The sequence below is a fragment of the Podarcis melisellensis genome (assembly GCF_964234715.1).
Source record: "Podarcis melisellensis genome assembly, chromosome: 1".
NCBI lineage: Eukaryota > Metazoa > Chordata > Lepidosauria > Squamata > Lacertidae > Podarcis > Podarcis melisellensis.
In genome coordinates this window covers 63,542,904-63,570,231 of record NC_138528.1, presented here as the reverse complement: position 1 = coordinate 63,570,231, position 27,328 = coordinate 63,542,904, and the positions used below count along the sequence as shown (strand labels likewise).

Here is a 27,328-nt window from a genome sequence, read left to right as displayed (position 1 = left end):
TCTCATATCTATGTCTGTTTTAAAGAAGTGTAACATTATTAATTCATTGCATGTGTGTGCTGAAGGATAAAATTAGATTGTATTGGTGGGGAAAAATTGTATTTTCTTTCCACTATATATTTGTTATTTAATTTTGATCTTTCTCAGGTACCTAAAGGACATGTTTGGTTAGAAGGTGATAATCTCAGGAATTCTACAGATTCCAGGTGTTACGGTCCTGTTCCATATGGGTTGATAAAAGGACGCATTTGCTTGAAGGTATACTCCTGCAATCTAAAACGTGTTAATTTGACAGTTTTTATAAGTCTTGAGGCCTTGAACTACCACGATGAGACATTTTCATTATCTAGTGAAGCACAGGGACCAGGGTGTTAAAATGTTATAGGAGAGCATGATCTCCTCAAATGACTACTGCATTTAAAGATGCATAAAGCATTAGCCAACTGAGTCTGAAACCCACCCATGTAACAACAATGCAAACATAAAATCTGTTTTACTTTAGGTCGCTGTGCCCTTTTTATGGGCGGTATATGGAAATGTAACATTAGAAAGGAGTTACGTTTCTGTTTTTCAGACTCTTCTCAAAACACATCGAATATATAAGAAATGTTCTATGCTGCTCAAAATATTGACTTGGACCCAACAAGCAATGCACATAATGGGGTGTTCCAAGCTCTGTGTGGCAGATCCTCCTGAAAAATTGGAACCAGTTGTCAGGGGACCTTACAGAACTGCATGTGGCAGGTGTAAGTGGAATGCCTTTCCACTTCCACAAACAGACACTTGCATGACTCCCAATACAGATCCTTGATGGATCCCACTGCTTTTAATCTTCCATTTATTCCTCTCTTCCCGACGTCTCTTAACCCAGTTATTGATTCATAAGAGGACCCGCACTCTAATTTCTTGCTAGCTAACTTGACTTAGCAGCCCTAGATGAAAGACTTTAATGTTCCTGGATTTTTTTTTAAAAAACAACCTTTTATCTACTGGATCAATATTTACATGCTGCCCAGTCTTAAAATATTCTAAATTTTCTAAGCATAGTTTGTTCTTCTATTTACTTAATAACTCTTATCTTTAAAAACGCTTTCCATCAGTTACCTAGATAAGAAGCTAGGTGAATAGGTTTTGAATTTGTGTTAGATTCCCTTTTGAAAAAATGGTGTTATGCTGGCAATCCTCTAAACCTCCTATAAAGACAAAAATAACTACCAAACATTTAGAAGTCATCTGAAGGCAGCCCTGTTTAGGGAAGCTTTTAATGTTTAATAGGTTATTGTATTTTAGTGTTTTGTTGGAAGCCGCCCAGAGTGGCTAGGGAAACCCAGCCAGTTTGGGGGGGTATAAATAATAAATTATTACTACTACTACTACTACTTCTACTACTACTACTACTACTATAAGAAGACAAATGTTAGGAAGGTTTAGAATTAGCCCTACCTTTAAAGTAGGCACCTGACTTGGGTGTCATGAAAAGCTAGTAAATATATTGCTATTTTATTTCTACTCTAGAGTCACTTGTGGTGTTTTTTGCCTTAACTACCAAACAAAACTTTGAACTTGAATAATTTAGAGGAGGAGCCCCATTTAGTGCTCTGCTTCAGGAAGTAAAATGTATTGGGTTGGCCTTCATAGTACTGTATTGCATATTTTTGTTGGAAGCGCAGCAGCTTTTGAGTTCCTTAACAACTCATGAGTATATTACTATCTGGATCATTAAGTTGTTGTAGTTGTTTTGTTGTTATTTATTAAATTTGTATGCCGCCCTATACCCATGGGTCTCAGGGGGATTCACAGAATAAAATCAGGATATAAAACTGCAAAATACCTAATAAAAATAAAAACAACAACCCAATAGCCTCGCCCCCTAAAAACACATTCTAAAACGGCATAGGATGTAAACTGGATCAACCAAAGGCCTGGTTGAAAAAGAACATCTTTGCCTGGAGCCTTAAGGTGTATAATGAAGGCACTAGGTGAACTTCTCTGGGGAGAGCATTCCACAGACAGGGAGCCACTGCAGAGAAGGCCCATTCTCATGTTGCCACTCTCCAGACCTCTCGTGCAGGCAGCACATGAAGCAGGGCCTCAGAAGATGATCTCAGGGTCTGGGTAGGTTCATATGGAAATAGGTGGTCCTTGAGGTACTGCGGTCCTGAGCTGTTTAAAGCTTTATAGGTCAAAACCTTTCCAACTGCATTTTGTTAGTTAGCATCTCTTGTTACCTCTATTTGACTTAATTCCTGCCTCAGCCACACCTCAACTAACTGTTGTAGGTAGAATAGCTGGCTTTCAGAGGAATGCCTATGACCTAAGCCAGGCTTCCTCAAACTCGGCCCTCCAGATGTTTTTGAACTACAACTCCCATGATCCCCAGCTAGCAGGACCAGTGGTCAAGGATGATGGGAATTGTAGTCTCAAATCATCTGGAGGGCCGAGTTTGAGGAAGCCTGACCTATGCACATCACTTGCAACATAGGCCAATCACATTTGATACTAATGAAAATTATTCAAAGCCAACTCCTCCAACCTAGATTGGTGAGAAAGAAGTCATAACTCAGTGCATCTATAATGCAGTTTCCTTGCTTCTGGTACTACGTGACCATCTTTAAATGGGGGAAAATCTCTTCCATATCACAACAGTTATAAGTGGACCAAAGTTACGGATATACATATTGGTAAAATTCTGCTTTCAGCAGTCACAGTTTATTCCTCTTTAACACTTGAACTGAGAAAAGGGTGAAATAAGAGACAAGGAAGAAGCAGCAGAAGGAAAAAGACGGTTGCTCTGTATCTTAAGTAATTTATTTATTTTATTTTTACAGCTCTGGCCTCCGACTGATTTTGGATTCCTACGTGAAAGTCCCAACAGTCACAGAATTTGGAATGACTAAGTGACTTAGGCAGTGTCATCTATACTGACTTCTTTACTAATTTTTAAAAGGCTAGTAATGTATTTTGATATAAAATAAACAAGAACATTGAGACGCTCCTTGTAGATGTAAGGGTTGTAATACTGGGAAATAATGTTGCTTCAGATATATACCAATTCCCATTTATCCCATTTATAAATCCTTCTGACAGTCTTACGGAGTTCTGCCTTCTTTCATTATGGTTCTCATAACATGCAAGTGTTTCCCCTCAGAACCACACATATAGGAACTAGTAGGAGCCTTGAAGCCGAGGGTTTCCTATAGTTTTAAACAGATGGTTCTTAAGTAACATGGCATATACTAGAAAGTTCATCTGATTTTTCGAAAAAGGGCAATACAATTTCACAGGTGTAACATTTTTCAAAAGCTGGGAATAAGCCAGTGCCAGCCTATTAGGAACTTCTTTGCAAGTGCTCTTTAAAGAGTGGGATTAGTATGCTCTGGGGGCTGGATTGAACTAATCCACCACACTAGCAAGAAGCTAGCACAAGCACTCCTACTAGCAGAGCATGGCTTTCCCCTTCTCTTTTCTCTGTGCACCCCACACCACCCCCAAATCCACTCTGGAGGGCTGAGAGAACCCCCAAAACGGCACCCAGGGGGAGGAGATGGGGGATTGTTCCATATGTCAAACAGAAATGCTTCCGTAAATTGTGAGTCGACTGTACTGCATATTATACTGGATTGGTTTTGAAATGGCAGCATGTATGCTTTCAGAAGCCCACTTTTCAGTTTAAGATCAGTATTCCAAGTCCTGTTCATTTTGGGTACAGGATGCATTATCCTCAGAAAGGAGTAATCATGATACCAAAATAGGAGGATAACATTAAATGGTGCTCACTCGTGCAAGCAGAAGAAATGTAGTGTTTAAATCTCATACACTAAGATATGGACAATTCAAATTAAAAGACATTTGGAGCATAATTTGCATGGATTTTAAAAAAGGAATCTCTGATGCAGAAAGAAAACTTGTTTGTACTGACGTTCTTAACAGTTATTGTGCATTTTTCTACTATGGTATTTACTGACATACTGTCCATTAGTTGCCTAACACAATACATCTTTTGTGTTTCCCATATTCTTTGCGGAGTCATCGAAGAATCTCTATAAGTAATGAACAAGTATCACAGCATACTAGTGAAACCTCTTCAGCTTCTTTTTGGGAGACAGTGTATTTTCCACCACATCGACATATGAGAGAATAACAGTGATCATCTGTTGAAACAATACACAGAAACAGTAATGAGTTCCATTGCAGTTTTGAATGCTACCCAAAAGCTACTTACACAGTGTGTATGTCAGCTTACATCTCAAGAGTTACCATAAATGTATAGTAAACTATTTTTGCAACTGAATTACCTTGTAGTAGGAAATGCTTAATATGAAAAATTCCTCCATGTGGTAGGATTTTAATAAGAAAGTTAAATTATAAAAAAGCAAGACAAACCCTTATTACTGGACTAGTCCTTAAAAGCAGCAATATCTAAATAGTTTCTTACAATGCTGAGAACTACTGAAATTTAATGGACCTATTTTTAATGGAAATTTAATGGAGCAGTCATGCTCATTATTTTCAGTGGGCCTACTCTGAGTATGTTATATATAATGTTCTATATTTGTATGTCATTCTGTTGTATTTTTTAAATTATCATGGAACAGCTTTGCTGACCCAGGTCAGAAGAGGGATGAGATTTAAGTTTCCTCTCAAATCTCTGTACGAGCTTCACAGAAGAAAACCACAGTAAAACAGTTGTATATGTAGGCTTCAATGCATTAATGACTTAACCATTATTTTCAGTTGTCTTCTTGCATCTGCTTGCATGATTACAACCCCTTCAGCATTCAGCAAAAAGCAGCTCCTCTAAATTTCATACTACTAACCAAAAAAATTGCCTAGCAACTAAAACTTCACACCAAGCCATGCATATGCAAGGCTATGTGTCATTAGAAAATGTCATTGAAAACTAAATGCCTAGTATCGTAATGCATTTCTGTAAGTCTATGATGTATGTGGTACAATGGAGGCTTCCTTATCACAAAAGCACCATCAGAAACAGGCGATCAAAAGAATGAAGGGAAACTTCTGGATTTTTAGGTTTAGAAAAAGACAACTGAAGGTTGTATGGCAATGGTTTTTTAAACTGAATGAGAGAAACATTCCTCCTCTCCTAACCCTAGAACTGAGGGTTACTCAATGAAACTGATTGCCAGAAGATTCAGGACAGAAGAAGTACTTCACACAATACAGAATATATGGAATTACTGCCATAAGGTATGAGAACCATTGGCATCTATGCCTTTAAAAGGGGCTTAGACAGTATCATGGTTGATATAGCTGATACCCACTGATTGATCAATTAAACCTCCAGGGACAGAGACTGTTTCTGAATACCCGTTCTCAAGGAGGCAGCCAGCAGTGAAGGACTGTTGTCTTCATGCCCTGCTTCTGGGCTTCTCCACAGCACATGGCCGACTGCTCTTGGAAACAGGTTAGACTAGATCAGCGGTTCTCAACTTGTGGTTCCTCAGATGTTGCTGGACTACAACTCCGATCATCCCTGAGCTCTGGCCTTGCTAGCTAGGGGTGATGGGAGTTGTAGTTCAACAACAACTGGGGACCCATAGCTGGAGAAAGAATGGACTAGATGGATCCTTGGCCCGTTAGCAGACTCTTCTTATTCCTACATTAACTATTCAGTTGACTTATCAACCAGTTTCACATGGTATCTTACTGAGATTCCAGGCCATATCTTCAAGTGACACCTGAGCATCCACAGGCCATCCTTGGGTTAATTCATGTTCTGAGAAAATAAAACAGGCATTCAGTTTGAATAGCGAGATGTGAGACAGAGGCTGCAAGTTCATAGTCATATAAACTTTATTATATTTGTTGCTTTTCACACAGAGAGAAGTCCAAAACAACTTACAGCATAAAGTTAATTCAAAGCTTGTATAAAACAATAATAAAACACAGTGCCTAAATACGTTCATTCAAGAACATTTATAAAAGGACATATTGCAGCCTATGTGCTTCACTATTGGAAAGAACTGGTAAGCAGGCAAATCTCAAAAGTTGACTCCATCTCACTTCTTACAATAAATGAATGGAAGCAAGAGAGGACAGGAAAGACTTAAGCTCTTGCTTGGTAGGAAAAATGTCTTCATTGGGCAGGACAGTAATTACAGAGTGCCCAAACGTTTTTAATATTTAAGGTTGGGTGGTTACTTGAGTCAAAAGTGTTAAAGCTTTCTTAAGGAATGGAACAAGGCCCTTTCAGCTTTCATCTGCTTCTCTACACACTCATGTCCTTGATCATCAACAGCAAGTCACAAGTTCAAGCTCCTTGTGTTTTGTGCCTGCCTGATTTTAATTTCGAGCCAAACACTGAGCAGCAAACATTTATATTCATTATACTGTGCATGGCTGTACTGACAAATGCTGTGTAGAGCACCCTAGGATTTCAGTTTAAAAAAGATCAGGCAGCAGGTGGTGAGAAGATTTCTGCTCAAGACAATTTGAGTGGTATAAGACAGCTTCCTATGTGCCTTTCAAATGTAAGAACTCCAGGGCTAGAAGCAAACATGCGGGTGGGGGGGGGCATCAAAGTGCACTAGAAATTCCTGTATAAGTTCTCTCCACAGGGCATAGTAATTTATGGTTGAGAATGTTGCTTCTTCTAACACAGTTTAATATCCAACCATTCATAAGATCTGACCACTACATATAGATATTGAGAATTAAGTTTGCACCAACATATCCAAGGATGAATTTCAATTAAGCCTCCATTTTTCCACCTGAAAACGTGGTTGCACACCCCTTCTGGACCCTAGTAAAATGTACTCGTCCCACCCTCCATATTTGGTTCCTAGGTCAATAAGTTTCATTTATTTATTTTTCTGAAACACCAGGTTCCATGGTAGATATATTGACTGGGAACTCTCGGGTTCTGTGCAAGACATATAATTCCTCAGGCTCTCGAATTTGAAATCCACCGATCTAGTCCTATACCCAGTGCCCAGTACCAAGCACATTAGCTACTTTTCCCCCTTCACAAACCTGAATATAGATGCCTCTGTTATGAGAGAACTACAATACATGTACCGCTATACACTCTATTATTATTATTTTCAAACACAAGCAATTGGTATATAATGTATTTTTCGCTCTATAAGATGCACCCGATCATAAGACACACCTAGTTTTTAGAGGAGGAAAACAAGAAAAAAAATATTCTGAATCAAATGTACTAAACTATTTAATAAACAACCGTATATCAGAATCATATTATAACCATGTAAAGTGAACAGCAGTCAACAGTGGCATTAAGAACCACCATCACTGTCATTAACAAACGAAGAGAAACTAAGGTTCGAGCACTCTTCTAGTCTTCTGTAAACTCCAAGAATTCATCAGTGCTAGAGTCAGAATTTATGAAGCCCAGTTGCTCACAATCACAGAAATCACTTTCTTCGCTATCTTCATATAAAATACCATCTTCATTTCCATCCAAAGCATTGCTAATGCCACATTTTTTGAATGACCGGACAACAATTTCCTCCTTCACCGAGTGCCATGATGTTTTCACCCATTCACAAACTTGAGTGATAGTGGGCCTCTTCATTTGTCCAATAGGTGTCAGATCATGATTACCAGCAGCCATCCATTTGTTCCACTCTTCTTGCATAAAGACCTTAAATGGCTTGTTGATGGAAACGTCGAGAGGTTGCAACTGGCTGGTAAGACCTCCAGGAATTACCGCTAGATGAGTCTTCACTTCTTTAAAGCACTTTTTTGTAGTTTCGCTCATATGTGCTCTAAACTGGTCAAGTACTAATAAGGCAGGTTTCTTTAAAAGCCCTCCAGGACGTTTGGACCACACTTGTTCAACCCATACTCTCAATCCATTTTCGTCCATCCATCCTTTCTCATGAACATGTACAACAATTCCACTTGGAATCACTTCTTTTGGAAATGTTTTCCTTTTGAAAATTAACATGGGTGACAATTTGGTGCCATCTGCACAGCAAGACAACACAACTGTGTAATGGGTTTTCTCATATCTGGTGGTTTTCATGGTGATAGTCTGGGCACCTTCTTTCAGATCAACAGTCCTATAAGATGGCACATCAAAGGTTAGCGGGACTTTATCCATATTCCCAATCTGGCCAATTTCAAACCCATTTCTCTTCCTAGCATCAATTACAAATTTATGAAAAGACAGAATCTTAGATTCATATTCTTTTGGCATTTTTTGTGCAATTCTAGTTTTGGTGCGCATAGCAAGGCCACATCGCCTCATAAATCTGTAGCACCATGATGGTGATCCAGTAAAATCGTGAATGCCTTTCTCTACAGCAATGCGTTTGGCTTCATATATTATCATTTTTGTAGAGACTGTGAAGCCATTATTCCGGTGATTTGTGATCCATTCTTTCATGGCCACATCCAACTGTGGCCACTTTGCAGCATTTCCACGAAAAGTGTGCTTGCTTTTATCTGCTTTTTGCAGCTGATCCTCCTGTTTCCTCCAATCTCTTATCATTTTTTCAGTTGGTGGTGGCCCAAAATGTCTCTCCGCTGCTCTGTTTCCATGTTCCTTAGCATATTTTACTACCTCTAGTTTAAAGGGAATCTTATACGCCAGTCTTTTCTGCTTTATCATCCTTATCAGAATGGGGGAGGTTTTCTGCAAGAAAATACAGTGATGAAGGAACTGTCAGTAATGTATGGTATCTCCAATGTTTACCACTGAGCGCTGACCATACCTTTAACGAATGGCATCATAGTAAACATAGCCAACATACAGTCTGTTAAAAAACAACAACCCGGTATAACCCTAAAATTTTATTAATATTATAGCATATGCATTATTTTGCTTTCTTGAGTTGTCCTAGGCATAGCAGCCAACTCCTAGAGGCCTAGGTGCCTTCACTCCCCCCCCCCATTTAATATTTGAGGGAGTCATCCCCCCCCCATGTTGATGGGCATTGTCATTCATATAGTGTGCATGCACTTTGTCTTGAGATCGCAGTAGTTCTCAACCTGTGGGTCCCCAGATGTTATTGGACAACAACCCCCACTATCCCTCAACTCCCATCTTCCCTGAGCTCTGGCCTGGCTACCTAGGGATGATGGGAGTTGTAGTTCAACAACATCTGGGGACCCACAGGTTGGGAATGGCTGAATTGCGGTATGTGAGGTGGGGCTTACCTGCCCCCCCCAAATATTTTATTCAAGTTGGAAGAGGGAGGAAGGGAAGGAAGGAAGGAAGGAAGGAAGGAAGGAAGGAAGGAAGGAAGGAAGGAAGGAAGGAAGGGGGAGAGCTCACATTTGTGCATGCCTGTGGCGGGCAGCTGCCTTGCCTCACCAGAACCGAAGCAAAAAGAGGAGGAGATGCTGGGGCAGGAGCCGTGTAAGCGGCTCTCCCTTTGCTTGAATTACAGGCAGCTGGAAGGAGGGATGGACGGCAGCCCCGTCCGTCCCTCCTCCCGCCTCGCTGTAAAGCCAGCAAGAACCGCAGCCACGCTCTGCGCGGCTCTTGCTTTAAAGGCAGAGCTGCGCAGAGCATGTCAGCGGCAGCGGCTCTTGCTGGCTTCACTCCATAAGACGCACAGACATTTCCACTTACTTTTTAGGAGGAAAAAAGTGTGTCTTATTCAACGAAAAATATGGTATATACATGTGGCAATATCCAAGATTGACACACTTTTAGCTGCAACTCCCTACTATTTAAAAATTGCTGTCTCAAGACTAATGAAGAATGGGCTTCTTTCAGAAGTATGAACCATAGTTCACCTGTCATGTTTGTCCATATCCCCACATGTCTAAGTAGTAGGTATATTTCTGATCATATACAACTTCTGTATACAGTGGTACCTTGGGTTAAGAACTTAATTTGTTCTGGAGGTCCATTCTTAACCTGAAACTGTTCTTAACCTGAGGTACCACTTTAGCTCATAGGGCCTCCTGCTGCCGCTGCCACGCAATTTCTGTTCTCATCCTGAAGCAAAGTTCTTAACCCGAGGTACTATTTCTGGGTTAGCGGAGTTGTAACCTGAAGCATCTGTAACCCAAGGTACCACTGTATATTGATCTACTCTCTCCCAGCTTTTTGCCTTTACCCTTTACAGATTAATAAACAAAGCTAGGAGAAAACAGTAACAGTAACAGCTAGGTCTGATGTCATATAGGTATACCTTGCAAAATGAGTAGACACAGTGTAACAGGGTGGGTGGTAAGTAAGTGATTTATCAGATTTATCAGTTAACAGCTTCAGCCCCTACTCGATCAACTACACCAGGCATAGGCAAACTCTGCCCTCCATATATTTTGGGACTACAGCTCCCAACATCCCTAGCTAACAGGACCAGTGGTCAGGGATGATGGGAATTGTAGTCTCAAAACATCTGGAGGGCCGAGTTTGCCTATGCCTGAACTACACTCTAGCAAAATGATGTAAACTTGGAAAGAAACAAAATAACGGAACAGTTTGTTCCATTTGCCTTGCTTAGGAGGATACCACTATACAGCTAGTTCTGTGCATGGTCACAGCTATGCATACTTTGGAATACTAGAGTTCCTTATTTTCTCCAACACTTTTTTTTAAAATGGGGAACTTGCACCAGTCCAATGGTCACAATCTCTCATAGTCAGTCTTGGGGCTGTATGGTAGTGGTGGCCAGGGCCAAAGCCAAAAGTGGTTATGCAACAGATGTGGCTACTTTCCATGCCATGCAAGTCAGGTTTCTGCACACACAGCTATCCGTTCAAGCAAGCGAGAGGCAGTATCTCAGTTCACTGACATATTCCAGGTAAGCAAAGGCACTCAATGAGGGTACAGTGGTGCCCCGCAAGACGAATGCCTCTCAAGATGGAAAACTCGCTAGACGAAAGAGTTTTCTGTTTTGGAGGTGCTTCGCAAAACAAATTTCCTATGGGCTTGCTTCGCAAGACGAAAATGTCTTGCGAGTTCCTGCGGGTTTGTTTTCCTCCCCCCCCCTTTTTCTAAGTCGCTAAACCGCTTATCCGCTAAGCTGATAAGCCGCTAAAAGCCCCTAATAGCGCTAAGCCGTCAATGGGCTTGCTTCGCAAGACGAAAAAACCGCTAGACGAAGAGACTCGCAGAACGGATTCTTTTCGTCTTGCGAGGCACCACTGTACAGATCAAGGATGGTGAGGGGCATGGCCTAAGATGAAAGAAAGACCTGGAGGACCTCATTTGACCCATGGAATGGATGTTACCTGCCCTTGATTTGAACTAATATAGATACTTAAAATCACATTGGTGCTATATAATATTTTGATCACAGTTGTGCTTTGGTATACAATGTTCTATGAGCAAATGAATACTAATTCACGATACCCAGTTTATCATTTCAGATTACTGGTTACAGAGAATACTGGAAAGGAGCTAGGTCAAACCTAAAACGAATGCCAGTCTGTGAAGAAAGCAGCTCTCAACTAGCAATCTGAATTTGATAGCACCATGCTAAACTGCAAAAATGTAGGGACTCATACTGTAACTTGGTAATTGTGGTCCACATTCTGATAGGAGTAGTATGCATGCATTTGTGACAAACTGTTTTAGAACAAAGGTTATCCTGATGTTCCTCATTTTGGTGCAACCAGTCTGCTACCATAGTAGTTAACTATGAATAATGTATTGGTAGTGAAATTAAACACTTATTTTAACTGCCCTCATGTATTGGTGAAAAAAATCTAATTAGCACTTTAATATTAAAGCATGATTTCCCCCCCATGCAATTCATTAATTAGCGGCCGATTATCCAGTATCAAGTTGGCCTGTGGTCTCTGCCTCCTTTTTGCAACATTAAATTGTGATTCTAATTTTACCTGAAATCTACACTATAGATCTCCAGGGAATGAGTTTCATCTAAATTAATCTTAATGAAGGCAATTAAAACAAATCAGACAAGTTAGATATAATTACTGGATCAATAAAACCTCTTTGACCTAACCTATTCCGAACACCTCCAGTACATTAAATAGATATATATTAAAACAAAGTTAACCCACTTACATCTAAGACTGAAATAGTAATAAATGAGAATGAGGGGAGAGGAAGCTTTATCTTCTCTTATCAACTTAATCCATCTTGGCAATTATGCTGATGCTCCAAATCACTAGAAGAAATGCTACAGTAGATGGAACCAGTCAAAAATACTAATAAGAGTTTTCCTTCTTCAGTTCCTTCTATCTTTTCTATCCAATTCCATGGATTACATACTCTGTTGTTCTTTGCCAATATATATAAGACTTAGGTTTATTTTAATTTCACTTATGGAATTTGGGCAATAATGTATCACAACTGAACCAACCATTGTATATTCCAGGGAATTTGAAGTCTATCACTCATAGACCATAACAAAGCCTTGTTCTATCTCCAACACAACTCAAATCTGTGTCCTTGAGGACTCAGTATGCCAGGCTGTTACAATGGATGAGAGACCTTTGAGAACCTCCCATATGTCCTTTCTGCCTTCTCTTTGCAGGAGAAGTTGGAGAACAAGAACAAAGCTATGGAATTCCACAGAAGGTAAAAAGTGGATCCATACGAACATTTATCAAGGGTTCACCATATGGATGTTACCACTTGGATGGCACTGGTGAAGCTGTGTAGTAAATTGGTAATCTGTACAATGGGTTATACAGTGGTACCTTGGGTTAGAGATGCTTCAGGTTACAGACTCCGCTAACCCAGAAATAGTACCTCAGATTAAGAACAGAAATCGTGCGGCAGTGCGGTGGCAGCGGGAGGCCCCATTAGCTAAAGTGGTGCTTCAGGTTAAGAACAGTTTCAGGTTAAGAATGGACCTCCAGAACGAATTAAGTTCTTAACCCAAGATACCACTGTATCTAAAAATTTCTATTTCTAAATAAATATTGATTTTACATTGTGTGTCCTTAGATAGCTCTCTGAATTTTGAGTAATACTACATAGTGAGTGGATATGCAGTTCTTTACTGATTCAGTGAGGAGGGCACATCAGAAGCTGCTAAAAGGGAAGCCCCCCTATGTTTTATCAGGGTTGAGTGCTAAAATTATGGAGGATGGATGGACTCTATTTTAGCAGGAGACTGTGATATAATCAGGTTTGCATGGAATCCTGCTGACCTGAGCACGATTTAAGCCCTATTCATCAGTAGATGAGCAAGTTTGAACTCTGCTCACTTGGGATGCACACTTCTGTTCGTAGCTGGGGACAGGCACACACAGCCAACACAGGATTCAACCCCACCCTTATGTCTGTCAGATGATGGACATGAAGGAAAAGGGCCTCACAGGTCAACCTGTAACCGTTGCGGACCAAAGTTGGCCCATGGACCGGAGGTTCTTCATTGCATGTCTTACAAGCCGAAAATTCAAGAAAATTAAAAGGGATGCTGGGAATCTTTTAAACAGCATTAAATAACTATTAGAAGCAAACTTCACTTTGCCAGAAAGACTAGCTCAGTATTGTCTACACTGACTGGCAGCAGTTGGTTCTCCAGGGTTTCAGTCAGGGGTCTTTTCCCTCCCCAAAGCCATGCTCCAGAAGGTGGGGCAGGGGGAAGGAAGAACAGCCCGTTAAGCAAAACTAAAAGCCATACAAGAAGAGGAAGTGAAGGAATGGGTTTCTGTGCAGTCAGTTTGAAACAGGACCCCCCCTTTCTTCCTTCTCCAAGAAAGCATTTCTAAAATGCATTAACTTGAGCTCTTGAGCCAAAACCCAGCTTTATAAACAAGTGCTCAAAGCTCTCTCCCTTATCAGTCTGTGATGGCAATAAGTGACCTTGGCTGTTCCAGTGGAGTAGGGATGACATGTCTAGGTCTTAGCTTACGTCCTGATCACACTCTGACGCACAGACCTAGTCTGGGAACAGTGCCAGAGTATGTTCTTGGAGTTGGAGACCTCTTGTTCCAAGATAAGAATATAGGAACAGGAATACCCTTTTATGGTCAGGAATACAAGAAGGAAAGCCCTTTTGGGTTAAGAGTACCAGAGCAGGAACATATGTGATGTCAACCTGCGTGTATAAGGTGACATGGCTGGGTTCCTGGAGAAGGGGGGAGAGGGTGCCTGGAGGATATATATACTGCATTAAATGTCTCATTTCTTTGGACTTGCTGTGGACTGACCACGCAAGTGCCTTTCTGCTGCTCCGGAGAGCAGAAATAAAGAACTCTTTCTCTGAACCAACCCTCGGTGTCATTTGACTTCCTTCCTCCCGTCCGGGAGCAACGCAGAGCCCACTAATCGGTAAAGTCTAATAAGGCTACAGAAGAGGAGGTAGATGCCTGCTGTAACTTGTTGATGTTGTGCTAATATATGGTTTGAGTGTGATATACATGTTTATGAACACTGTAGGGCCACGAATACACTGCTACCATTCAGGCTGAACCTTGCCTGAAACCCACTAAACTGTCCTGGTAGGGCAGGGGGAGCTTGTAAGTCCTAATGGCAAGAACTCTTCCCTTAAGTCCAGCTCTAGAAATAATAATAAAAATTGAGCAGTTTCAGATTTACTTTCTTATTCTAGCACCTGAGAAAGATTCATGAGATGCGGCTTGATCAATACATATATTTCACAGCACTGCAAAATCACACCATTTAGACTGGAAGATCAGAATAAATTCATTTTTATGTTCTTCTTCTGACTTTTCCTCACAATAATTTATATTAGATTATATTCAATTTTATATAGTTAACTGATGATTTGCAATTTTAAAACTTTATATGGTTTTTATTGTGTGTATATAATTGGTGTAAACTGCTTTGATTTTTATAATGAAATTGTAGTATACAATAAAAATAATTTAAACAAACAAATAAAATGGCCAGTTCTCAGTTCATGATTCTATCTCAGTTCAGAGGGGCTTGTTTAGGAATGGTTGTGTTATAACACTGCAATCAGAGTTAATATTCTTGAGCATTTGGTTGTCATTTTTAAATTATCATCATAATAAAACAGGTTGAGATCTTTGTTATTGTGTGTAAATATTAGGGGCTGTCGCCCCTGCTGACCATCCCTCCCTACCTGCCATCCTCACCAACTCCCCAACGCCCTCCACTTACACGTTGCCCAGCCCCTCACAGCTTCTTTAACCCCCCACCCCCTTCTACCCTCTCATCCCTCAACAACTCCTTCAACCCCAGCCCTTCAACACCTCCATCTCAGCTTACAACTCCCTGCCTGCCAACCCCATCCTCTCTCTTAGCTCAAAGTTCTCCTTTACCCACTGTTCACCCCAACCCCCTCAACAACCAGTGCTTTTCTACTAGAAAAATAAGCAGCTGGGGGAAATCCTCTCATCTTCCCCATCTTGGAAACGAAGAGCGATGGATGGAATCCTTCCCAGAATCTTCCAAAGCCTTCCAAAACCCAGCACAATTGCAAGTGCAGTCCCAATTCTGCCTGCTAGCTTCAAGCTGAAGGGAGGGTGGGGGTGAGCAAATGGCTTTCAGGCACTGTGCCAGAAGCACAGAGACAAATCAAATCCCAGACTTCCTACCAACTGAGGAGCTAAGGAGGGAGCAGTGATCGTCTCAAACATGGGAAGCTGTTCTACAAATATTGGTAGACTGACTAGCAACGGATCTCCAGGTTTTCAACACAATTTTTTTGCCCAGACCTTCCTTGAGATATGGGAATTGAAATTTTTGCACAGAAAGCATGTGTTTTATTGTGGAGTTCCAGCTCTTCCCTATTGTGAGTGACTCTGAAGTGCTGCTGTGGGGGCAATTCTCATCCAACCTCTCCAACTCTGAGAGAAAGACGGAGGCTTGTCAAGCCTGGCAGAACTCACCATAATGCAGTCAGAGAAAGCTAGTCTCTCTTATAGCAGTGCCCATTGCTGCACCCTAAGTCATCCACCCACTCCTAATTTGGGCAGTTGTTCTCAACTATGGAACTATCAGGCAGATTTGTCAATAAGCTTCCCATTTTCAGTAATCACTTTAACAGTATTGTTTTGGAAGAACAGGACTATAAATGCCCAGTAGATCCCAATGGATTTAAAGGGATTTAAAATTAGTTGCTTTCCTTTAAATCAATTCCTTTCAATAAAATTGTTTTGGTATACTGCAACAACACATCAAGTTTAGCTAAAACCAAAAGTTGTGTATTATATGCATCCTTGCTGACACTCCACCGATCGCAATGAAAGTTACACAGCCACTGCTGCTGCCCAATCTCTCTTTTCCAAGTCCCTTCAAGCCTCACTAGAAAAACAAAGGTTGCACAGAATCAATGCCTGTAGATTTCAATCAAAGCAAATTCCCCACGCTTTGCTTATTTGAATGGGTAACAGCCCGAAACATTAAAAAAAGCAAATCTGAAAAAGCTTCACAACCTCAAAAATTAAAATACGCATTAACTGTCATTTTCTGTGCGTTACTTGTAAGGACATAAAGCTTAATTGACTGGACTGACTTTTATGCTAGAGTGTATATCTCAAAGTCTAACTACAAAACGGACAGAGCATAAACAAATACATTTCTGCCAATTTTTACACAAGGGAAATTTCTTAACCCCAGCTCCAAGTTAGTCTCTCTCCCTCTCTCTCTTGGCAAAACCAGCTGCTCTTTCTATTAAGCTACAAGCCAAAAAAAAAACTAGTTCAAAAATAATTTTGCTCATTTCAGTTTAACATCTAACATCCCAAATAGCACATTTTGAAAAAAAAGAGGACTATAGACACCAAAGAATTCATGATTAAAAAAATAAGCTTGTATACGCCGTATATTATTCCGTTGATTATGTGTATCTGCCAGCCACGCTGACTAAGCTTTTGTTTCTCAAATAAAATTGTGGCAACCTTAACAGCAGGGAACTTAAAACAGCAAGAGAGAGAAAGGTTTGATGGTGTGCCAGCGTACAATGGAAGGGAATTCAATAACATGCTGCAGAGACAGTGAGCTTTTATCAGACACACTGAAAAGTGGTGGTAGCTACACGTCAATGCTGGACCAGAGTGTGTTACCGCGGAGTGCGACTGAGTGTTTTCCCCACAGGCAATACACTATTATTGACTCCCCCCATTAACATGTAGGGTGGATATACATTTATTGAAGGTTCTAATGGAAGGCTGAGGGACTCCTATCCTGAGGCCAGAGCAGAAAGACAGCCTATCACTTCATGTAATGGTAGCCCATGTGTGACAGACCTGACCTACATTTCCCCCTTTCTTTCTCACAACAGCCTGTCACTGTTTTAAGATGCTATTTTCCCCAAGATGTACATATATATGTGTGTGTGTGTGCGCGTGCTGGAACTGCCTGGTTAATGCATTTAACTGGAATATAACTTGCTTCCTTAGATGTTTATATCAGAATATGACAAATATTCTGAAATATGCTCGATTCCTAAAGACTGGTAGAAAGGATACTTTAATGACTGTGAAGTGTTTATAAATATGCGGCAGTATACCTTTGACACAGATTACTCAAAAGCTGTATCTAAAATGCAGCAACAGAATGTAGCAAAGGGCATAACTTAAGTAATTAAGAACATTTAACGAAACTGCTTTAAATACTGTCAAATGAGAAATGGCTAAACTAAGTCATTATTATCATCCCAGTTCTACATTCATTAGAATTAGTATAACAGCTACCACCTAATGCTTTGTCAAAAGTAATTTAATGTTTTTACTGCTTAATGGATATGGAGTAATCAGTATAAATAATGTATCTAAATATGGAAGTGGGTAAGAGCAAATGAAGTGTTTCGGTCAAACAAAAAGCATTTTGAAAAAATACCACTGAGCTACCACTCCGGCTTCTGCTCTCAAAAGCTGCTGCTGCTACTACTACAGCACTCCTTGGCAGGAACCTACCACGCCGCTGCAGGTCATACTCTTTTTTTGTCTCTTCATTCCCTAGAATTTTCCACGCTCGATCAATTTCGATGAACCTCTGCATGCGCGCCTCCACTTCTCCTGCTGGCACATCTGCGCTCTGTTTGTCTGGATGATACTGCCAATCAAAAGAAGGAAAGGGGAAGGGGAGGGGGGATGGAAGGGGGAAATCAATAGTAAATATGAGATCTATTTTAAGTGTATGGAGGATGTATAGGTCTGAACTATGGTGCCAAGGAAAACAAACAAAGGAAGCAGCATTGGCCACAAGAGATTGCTGCCAGGTTAATTAGACCACTGGAATAGCAGCAAATACACCAGTGGCACAAATGTCACAATGTGCAATGACAGCATTTTCTGGATAATTTGCTGATGGAATCATTGGTCTTATGGACAATTTACCTAGAGAGAATGACTAATGCAAACAGAAATAGGTATACACAAATAAAAATAAAATATAGGAGTAAGGGGAAGACTATTTAGATTTAACATTAAGTTTTTTAGCTTAATGCAAATAACATATAATTTTTCTGTGGTTACTTTTTTAATATTTAGGTTTTGGCGTTGAAACAGTCAACAGAAGATACAAAATAGGATATAAATTTACCATAAATGTAATTCTATTTTTAATCTATCATTCACCATCTTTAATTTATTCCAACCCAGTGAATAAAAAGCCTTTCCAAATTTCTAAAGTCATGGGTCACTGGATACAACATTTTGTGCTGTTTTCAGTTTTGAAATAACGTTTGGGGACAGGGCTAAAAGGTAACATGCGTAAGGGCAAAATGATATAGTAATTTCTGCATTAGTTTTGCTGAACACAGGATTGTAAAATAAATTAGATTTTAGTAAATATATAAGAAATGATCTGAATTTCTAGTGTTTGTATAGGTGTCACCAAAAGAAACCACCTCCCCAAACAACATAAAATTCTAATGTCATTTGTCACAGTTCTCTCACTTATTCTTTTTAAAAACATATATCCTACCGTTAACTTAACTCGAAACATCTCCACAATGTAACATAATGATGATTTAAACTAAGGTGTAAAATTCTGAGCAAGTGCCATTCCAGATGAAAAAGTCATACATGGGTTTAGAATTTGTAATGTATAAAGGAGAAAAACATAGCTTGGCACGACTATTATTTTGTGTGTGTGTGGATTGTGTGCACAGTCTTAGATTATAATGACCAACTTGTCTTCTTCACACCATTTGGCAAGTACTTTTCAGTAGCTACTAGGAATATGGGCAGAGATTTCCAAGTTTGTCTTTCAACAGAAAGTTCCTTATCTGTCCCCAATGCTTCCAACATCTTTCCCTAGACTTAGAGGACAACATCTGTTCACAGATGCAAACTCTTTTTATATGTGATCCCACCTAAAGGAGGGATCGTGTGGCAAAGTCTCAATGTGAAATGTGGCCCCAGTTATTGCAAAAGATGCAACTGGAACTGTAGACATATCTGCAGTGGAGATTTGTCTCCATATTCATTCTATGTCATCATCTACAGTGAACGGGTTCTCTGGAAGGAGGAAAGCATCCTGCTTGGATGTGCGACTTGGTCTCCTTTAATATAATGGCACGAACCATGAAAAAAAAAGTTAACTACTTCAAATTTGTATAATGATTTGTCTTTTTTCACTACCCTGATCCAGCTCAGGAGATCCTAGTCTTACATCTTAGCATACAAACAGGCTTTTGTGCACTTGCTGAATCAGAAAACATGGTTGCCAATTGAATATGCAATGAAATTCACATATGAAACTGTGACCTTCAAACACCTTTGGTTAATCATCTTTAAAAATATTACTAAGTATAACTGGGGTTAGATTGGTGTGTTGTTTTCTGAGGAGTGAAAAGCAAGGCATTAATATTTAAAAGAATTACTCAAAAATACCATGAAAATGAGTCTTGTCTGTCAAAAAAGAAAAAAGAGAGTGCAGGAACCTTCTTCAGTAAATACCTTTGAAATTAATAGACGCAAACTGCCTGAAATCAAAGCTATAAATACTGTATGTACCAAAACAGGCCACAAAACAATAATGTATGGGACAAAATAGTCTTATAATACTAGTTATTAAATTTGTCTCATTATTATGGGTGGAATCCAATGATGTCTGCCCAGTTGCAGAACTGGACTTCTTCCTATAACCCCGCTGTGCACACTCCAAATCTCTTCCAAAGGGTCCCTTAACTCTCTAGAGAGGGTTTTGGGTGTCACTCCATATGATTAATCTTAGCAAATTCTCTTGGGTTTGGGAAGAAAACAAAATGATAGGATAACTTTCCTGTTCTGGATAACTTGTATTACGCAGCTATGTTTGCACTTCTAGATAAATAGCCTTGCTATTGGAACATACAGCACTTAGGCATGCTGCTGCTGTGCAACAGCATCCCATTTTTTCCATGATATACACACATTTCTGAGACAATCCAATTTAGATTTCCCTTTTAACATGTTATTGCCTTACAGTGCAACTTTTCCATATCTAGTCAGCAGGAAGCCCCAATGAGGCTTACAAGGCAAGTACAGGGGAGGGAAACCTCTAGCCCACAGTCTCTCTCTCCCAACCCCTGCACAGCAATTGGGCTTTTAAAAAAAGGTCCTTGAGGCCAACTGTAGTTTTTTAATTGCTGTGAAGGGCAATTTGGGGGGAGGGCAGCAACTAAGGAAGGGAGGGTTAACCCTCTCATCTTTGTGCAATTGCCCTTGAAAACTACCCCACACAGCCATTTCATGACTAAAAAACTTACACTGGTGCCAATGGCACCAAACTTTTCCAAAGTCCACTTGCTGCTTTGGGGTGGGGTGGTGGAGTGATTTGGGAGGAGGTGGGGTCACAGCTGGGTAGGGGAGGGCTAACTCAGGCAGAATAAGATTCCCTACCCTTGGAGTATACATGAGTTTGACCAAGCTGCGGGAGGCAGTGGATGACAGGAGTGCCTGGTGTGCTCTGGTCCATAGCATAGCTGTCAACCTTTCCCTTTTCTTGCAAGAAATCCTATTCGGAATAAGGGAATTTCCCTTAAAAAAAGGAAACCGTTGACAGCTATGGTCCATAGGGTCACGAAGAGTCAGACACGACTAAACGACTAAACAACAACAACAACCCTTGGAGCATAGAATCCCAACCCTAGGATAGTTTGTGGGAAAGATATTAGGAGCCTGAGAACAGCAGCTTTTCCTGTGCCTTGCCCTTGCGTTGTGCGCTCCCCCATCCAACACATTTCCAAAAATAAAGCAAAAATGCTTTGAAACCCCCCATCCCGCAAACTAGAATGGAGCAAAGGGACACTAGTCCAGCACTAGCCAACCAGGCACCACAGTAAGTCAGCAGATATAATTTGTATATATTATATAAAAAAAGCCATCTGTATTATTTTGAATTTATTTAAAATATTTCTAAATCACTGTTCCTCCAAGGATTCCAGGATGGTGTAAAATTAGCATTAATTCACACACAATAATATTACAAAAGTCATAAGAAATAATGAACTGAAAGGTTTGATAAAAGCTAACTAGCAGGACAGAAAGAATGCCACATTTTTAAGTGTCTGGGCAAAAAACAATGTCTTAGTGCCAGTTGTACATTTGCAGGGAGGGCCTTCTAGAGCCAAGCCACTGCCCACAGTGCAGGTTCTTTCCTTCATGCATAAATAGCAACTTCCACTAGGAACTTCCTGTTTCAGAGTACAGTGGAACCACAAAGGCCCTGTTGAGATTAAGATCCTGAACTTGAAAAAGGTGCTCAGCACAGGAGTGAATTAAATATTCTTCAGCAATGTTAAAGTAGGTGTATTTAGACTCAACATTCTAAATCTATTCCCAATTCCTGTCTGCTGCCGGGGTGGGGTGGGGTACAGGATGAATTGCTTGCATAAGTAACATTGATTTTTCTGAAAATATGTTAGCACAATTGGGATCCAAATATTGGCTTCAAAAATCCCAAGTGTAAGAAAAGCCTAAGGAAAATGTATTCTAGGAAAGCAAGCATATGCCTTACTTCAACTGGCACCTTGCTGTTAAAAAGCTTGGGGTGTGGGCCTGAGAAATCCAGGATCAAATCCTTGTTAATCTGTCTACTTAAACACAATTATTACTTGGCCTAAGGGCATATGTTAGAGCATTCTTTTTTCTTTAACTTGGAGACACTAGGGTCCTTTAGATCTAATGGGTAATGCATGGGTAATTTGGATGACCTGAACAAGTCCCTTCCCCCACATGAACCCATCCACACAGTAAAATTACTTTTGGAGGCCCTTGTACAGGTGCCCACACTTTGGAGGTCAGACAGATGGCCACTGGCAAAAATGCTAGCTTTCCATGGCACCCCTCTTTAGAAGACTCTATCTAGGTTACCTGTACCTAAAAGCCTGCCTTTTTGATACTGGACAAATACATATTTATTTTCCTAGGTTCTTAAAATTCCAGCTGATATTTTGTGTTTTATTTGGCTGCAATGATTCTTCTTGCCTTCTTGCTTTCATTTGATATTTAAATGTTATTAGTCTAGTAGTCTGATCTGTGATATGTTTTTTTATGTCATAGCCACTCTTGAAGTAGTGATGCTGAAGGGTGAAATATGTTTAAAATAAAAATAAATAAATGAATTAATGATTTCTCCATGCTACACCATGAGGTGGGTGTACCTGATTTACCTGTTTTCCACAGTGCTACAAGCACCTCATACAGTCTGAAAATAACTTTTTCATGCAGATCTCTAGCATAGTGTAGATTCATAGCAAGTTTATTTTTATACTGCTTTTCTGACTGAAGAATCCCAAGGCAAGATTCAGTTAAACGACAAAATTAAAAGACCAACATCTCAAGGATAGCAGGTGATGGACCATAATTATAATACTAACTCCTCTACAGTTTCTTCTTCCTCTGAGCTCCGATGTAAAAATATCAATGGGGGATGTTCTTTTGTTTTGTACTTGGAGGCTGTGTGCATGTGTGGGAAAGTCTAAACCAGCATTCAAGACTACAACATACTACTGTGGTGTTCACAGCAGCTTGCGTATCAAAATGCTTGAGTCCCACAATTTATATTTATTGGAATTAAAATAATGAGGGCAAAGTGGGGAAAAGTAAGGCAGGCAGTTTTACTCTACTTAGCATTATTAAGCCAGGGGATTCAATTACATACTGTTACTGCAGAAAAAACATCTTATCTGTACATTTACCATTACAGAGATGTGGACAGAAACAACAAACTTGAATACTCAAGAGTGCCACAACAGAGCGGATTTGCTAAGATTATGATATAATGTGGGAAAGAAACTCTTTCTGTCAACAAAGGATGCCTGCACAGTCACACCTTGGTTGGCGAACACCTTGTGAGTCAAACATTTTGGCTCCCGAACGCCACAAACCTGGGAGTGTTCTGGTTTGCGAACGTTCTTTGGAACCCAAACGGCCGATGCTGCTTCTGTGGCTTCCAATTGGCTGCAGGAGCTTCCTGCAGCCAATTGGAAGCCGTGCCTTGGTTTCCAAACCTTTTGGAAGTCGAACGGACTTCTGAAATGGATTCCATTCAACTTCCGAGGTACAACTGTAGTTACTTGCAATTATAGTTGCCTCTTAAAATTAATTGTTCACAGTGGCTGAGGATTTAAAATGAGTATGAAGGGCTAATTACCTGCTCAGAAGTAAGACCATGTATGTTCGGTGGGGCTTATTCCCAGATAAAATATGTTTACTGTTGCACCCACCCCAATCTCTGAGTGGTGCGAGGTTCTAGGAGGTCCAGGCACACCCACAGGGTTCGGTTTCCTCAGAATGAGGGACAGCAGAGACTGTGGTGTCTTTAGGATATATGGTTTATTCACACATATATACAACATGAGCATACGATGGAGGGGCTCACAGCATTAACATCCCAAGAGGATCTTGGTTCTCCCATAGCTACAGCCTTGGATTCAAAAGAAAATCAGGCATGGCTCTGTCTCTTGCAGCTGCCCAGCCTGCAGTCTGCCACTTCTTGCTTCTAGCTCACACACACACCTCACGTCCAATCTTTGCCTTTCTAACTACCAGCGAGAGTTGCGGGAAACTGCCCACCCATATTCTGTCTGGCATAGAGTCACTTTGTTACCTTACTGGCCCATACGTAGAGGGCCCTTACGTCACCAGGAAGCTATCCTGGCTATTCCAGGAACTGAATCCATGCTGGATCCAGGAATTAGAAAGGGGATCAGGCATACAGACAGCCCCCACCCTGGCAACTCAGCAATACTGAAACTATATGACTCAGTTCAAATATAGTAATATTCCTACTATTTGACTGTGTAAAAGTTCTATAAACTTCAGATAATAAAGCATTAGCTCCACAAAATGTTTTACTGTTACATTTCAAGTTTTTAATTCCCACAGTGCTGTATCATGATGGCTTAGTTTGGGTGACGTTATTCCTAGTTTATTAGTTTTTAAGGGAAATGAAGTTTCAAATTAAGTGACACTATATTTTTTTAGCCATACTCACATTTTCAGTGGTAGTAAGTTTTGAACTTTCCTACTAACCATGATCTAGCACATGCTCACAAGCTCAATCTTTGTGCAAGAAGATTTGGAATGATTTGAGGAAGGGTGGGGGAGGAGGATTTGTTGAAAAGGAGAAAGGACATAAACAGTTAGTGTACAAACATCCCTTTGAATGACTAATGTCTCAACAAATGAAACTGATCTGTAAAAATGTTACTTGGGGGAAAAAAGAGAGAGAGACATTGCTCATACTTTGTCAACCAAGGAAATCTTTAATAAAAATACATTAAAAAAAATTACTACAACTCTCCTTTAGTGTAGCTGAAGCTATTTTGCAGCACAGTATTAAAAACTAAAGTGTGGAAAACATCAATATCTGGTTACAAATGGAGGAAATTAATACGATTTAAGTATAAGGGGCCTACATCCACCCAAATACTTTGCTTTTTGTAGCCAATATTCATAGCTGCATTTCATATATCATGCACTCCACAATGTGGCTAATTATTTAAGATACCTACTGTATCTTAAATACAAGGTAAAGCATACAGCACATAGATCTGCTGTGAAATAGTTCTTCCAATTTGTGAGAGAAGTCACCAGAGGAAGGGGGACAAAGCCTGAAAAACCAACTCAGTTAGACAAATGAGAAGCCAACAGAAATAGCAGCAGCAGCAGCAGCAGTAATAATAATAATAGTAATTTCACAAGCCAGCAAATGGCAATCAAAGATACAGACATCTGAACTTCATGGGGCGAGACACTATTTTTTCTGCCTCTCTGTCATCTCCTGTGATCTCTTGAAAAGCTACTGCAAAGGGCTGACGGAATCTCCTAAACAGTGTGGGTGGTGGTTGTAGGTGTGGGTGGTGGTTGTAGGTAAGAAGAATTAATAATAATAATGATAATAATTTATTTTTTATACCCCGCCCATCTGGCTGGGCCTCCCCAGCCACTCTGGGCGGCTTCCATAAAAACCAAAAATACAGTAAAATATCACACGTTAAAAACTTCCCTGAACAGGGCTGCCTTAAGATGTCTTCTGAATGTCAGGTAGTTGTTTATCGCTTTGACATCTGCTGGAAGGGCGTTCCACAGGGTGGGCGCCACTACCGAGAAGGCCCTCTGCCTGGTTCCCTGTAGCTTTGCTTCTCGCAATGAGGGAACCGCCAGAAGGCCCTCGGCGCTGGACCTCAGCGTCCGGGCAGAATGATGGGGGTGGAGACGCTCCTTCAGGTATACTGGACCGAGGCCATTTAGGGCTTTAAAGGTCAGCACCAACACTTTGAATTGTGCTCGGAAACATACTGGGAGCCAATGTAGGTCTTTCAAGACCGGTGTTATATGGTCTCGGCGGCCGCTCCCAGTCACCAGTCTAGCTGCCGCATTCTGGATTAGTTGTAGTTTCCGAGTCACCTTCAAAGGTAGCCCCACGTAGAGTGCATTGCAGTAGTCCAAGCGGGAGATAACCAGAGCATGCACCACTCTGGCGAGACAGTCCGCAGGCAGATAGGGTCTCAGCCTACGTACCAGATGGAGCTGGCAAACAGCTGCCCTGGATACAGATTTGACCTGTGCCTCCATGGACAGCTGTGAGTCCAAAATGGCTCCCAGGCTGCGCACCTGGTCCTTCAGGGGCACAGTTACCCCATTCAGAACCAGGGAATCCTCCACACCTGCCCGCCTCCTGTCCCCCAGAAACAGTACTTCTGTCTTGTCAGGATTCAACCTCAATCTGTTAGCCGCCATCCATCCTCCAACCGCCTCCAGACACTCACACAGGACCTTCACTGCCCTCACTGGTTCTGATTTAAAAGAGAGGTAGAATTGGTGAAAGTAACAATCCTGGCCATCTTCCTCCAGCGAAGTACCAGTATTCTCCTGGATTCTGGTTCACTCCATGAACTGAAGGAGCCCTTCTGCTGCAAAGAGTCAAGGCTGGATCTACTGCACCATTGCCAACCCCGATCAATCTTACTTCCACCATAGGTGAGACACAGAGAAGGACTTCCTTACCAGATCTTAATACGTACAAGACGGTCTGCCAGGTCCAAGTCATTTAAGGTTTTACAAAGGAAGGAACCAACAGTTTGTATAATGACAGGAAACAAGCTGGTAACTAGTGTGGGTGATGCTGGATAGTAATGTAATCCGATAAGTTGCTGCTACTATCTGGAACAACAAAAATTTCAGAAGAATTTCAAAGCTAAGCTCAAGTAGAGTGCACAGTAGTAATCCAATCTGGATGCATGCGACCACTGTAAGGTCTGACATCATCAGAAATAGACACTTGAAGCCCCAAATGGGCAAGGCACTCCTGGACACAGTTGCCATCAAGGAATCCATGTTTAAAGCTAAATAAATTTATGGATTCTTTAGGGGAGTACTGTACTATATAAAACAGTTTTAATTAGCAAAAATGCTGTTCTTACATCAGGAAGTTTCTAGCAAGGCTGCACTGATACCTTGGCTTATATATTTAAAATGGCTTAGATCCAGAGTTGCCCTTGTGTGAATTTCAGGGCTGCATCCAGAGAAGCCGCTGAGAGTGGCTGGGGCAACCCAGTCAGATGGGTGGGATGCAAATAATAAAATTATTTAAATTATTATCTTCTACTCATGGAATCTCCTGTACAAAGAAGGGCAAGGGATTTTGGCCAATCCCCTTCTTCCTCCTCTGCCCTTCCCGCTGTTCTGGAGACTCTCCAAATTTCCAGAGCAGATATTCTGGAGTCTGCAGGCAGGAAGAGGAAATCAGCAAAAAAAAAAAAAGTCTCCCCTTCCATTTTGAGAGTGGAGCTCAAGGAGCATTTTTGAGAAAAAAAATGTATTTTTATTCCACCTTTTGGAGGAAACCTCAGTGACTGACAAGAAAAACACTGAAATACACAAATCTCTAACTTACAGGAGGGAGGAACCTACAATTGGCTGGTGACTAAAAATTAAAACCTAGATTAAACAAAACCAGAACAGCAAATGACGCAAATAACTGTTATATGCACAATGACATGGATGAGTGATGGAGGTGGAGGGGTCACGATCCAAA

At 40.7% G+C, this 27,328-nt stretch overlaps 2 protein-coding genes across 5 annotated transcripts in view; one reads left to right on the top strand and one right to left on the bottom strand.

The window, feature by feature from the left end:
* The window catches only part of IMMP1L (inner mitochondrial membrane peptidase subunit 1), a 36,820-nt gene extending 33,731 nt beyond the window's left edge, over positions 1 to 3,089 (top strand). For both annotated transcript variants that reach the window (XM_081883329.1, XM_081883330.1), the window contains 2 exons: positions 148 to 258; positions 2,829 to 3,089. In XM_081883329.1, the coding sequence (XP_081739455.1) occupies positions 148 to 258; positions 2,829 to 2,897 (180 nt within the window). In that variant the 3' untranslated portion in view covers positions 2,898 to 3,089. The remainder of the gene's footprint in view (positions 1 to 147; positions 259 to 2,828) is intronic.
* The window catches only part of DNAJC24 (DnaJ heat shock protein family (Hsp40) member C24), a 40,525-nt gene continuing 15,991 nt past the window's right edge, over positions 2,795 to 27,328 (bottom strand). For all 3 annotated transcript variants that reach the window (XM_081883350.1, XM_081883351.1, XM_081883349.1), the window contains 3 exons: positions 17,773 to 17,911; positions 5,669 to 5,737; positions 2,795 to 4,151 (listed from right to left, as the gene is read on the bottom strand). In XM_081883350.1, the coding sequence (XP_081739476.1) occupies positions 4,027 to 4,151; positions 5,669 to 5,737; positions 17,773 to 17,911 (333 nt within the window). In that variant the 3' untranslated portion in view covers positions 2,795 to 4,026. The remainder of the gene's footprint in view (positions 4,152 to 5,668; positions 5,738 to 17,772; positions 17,912 to 27,328) is intronic.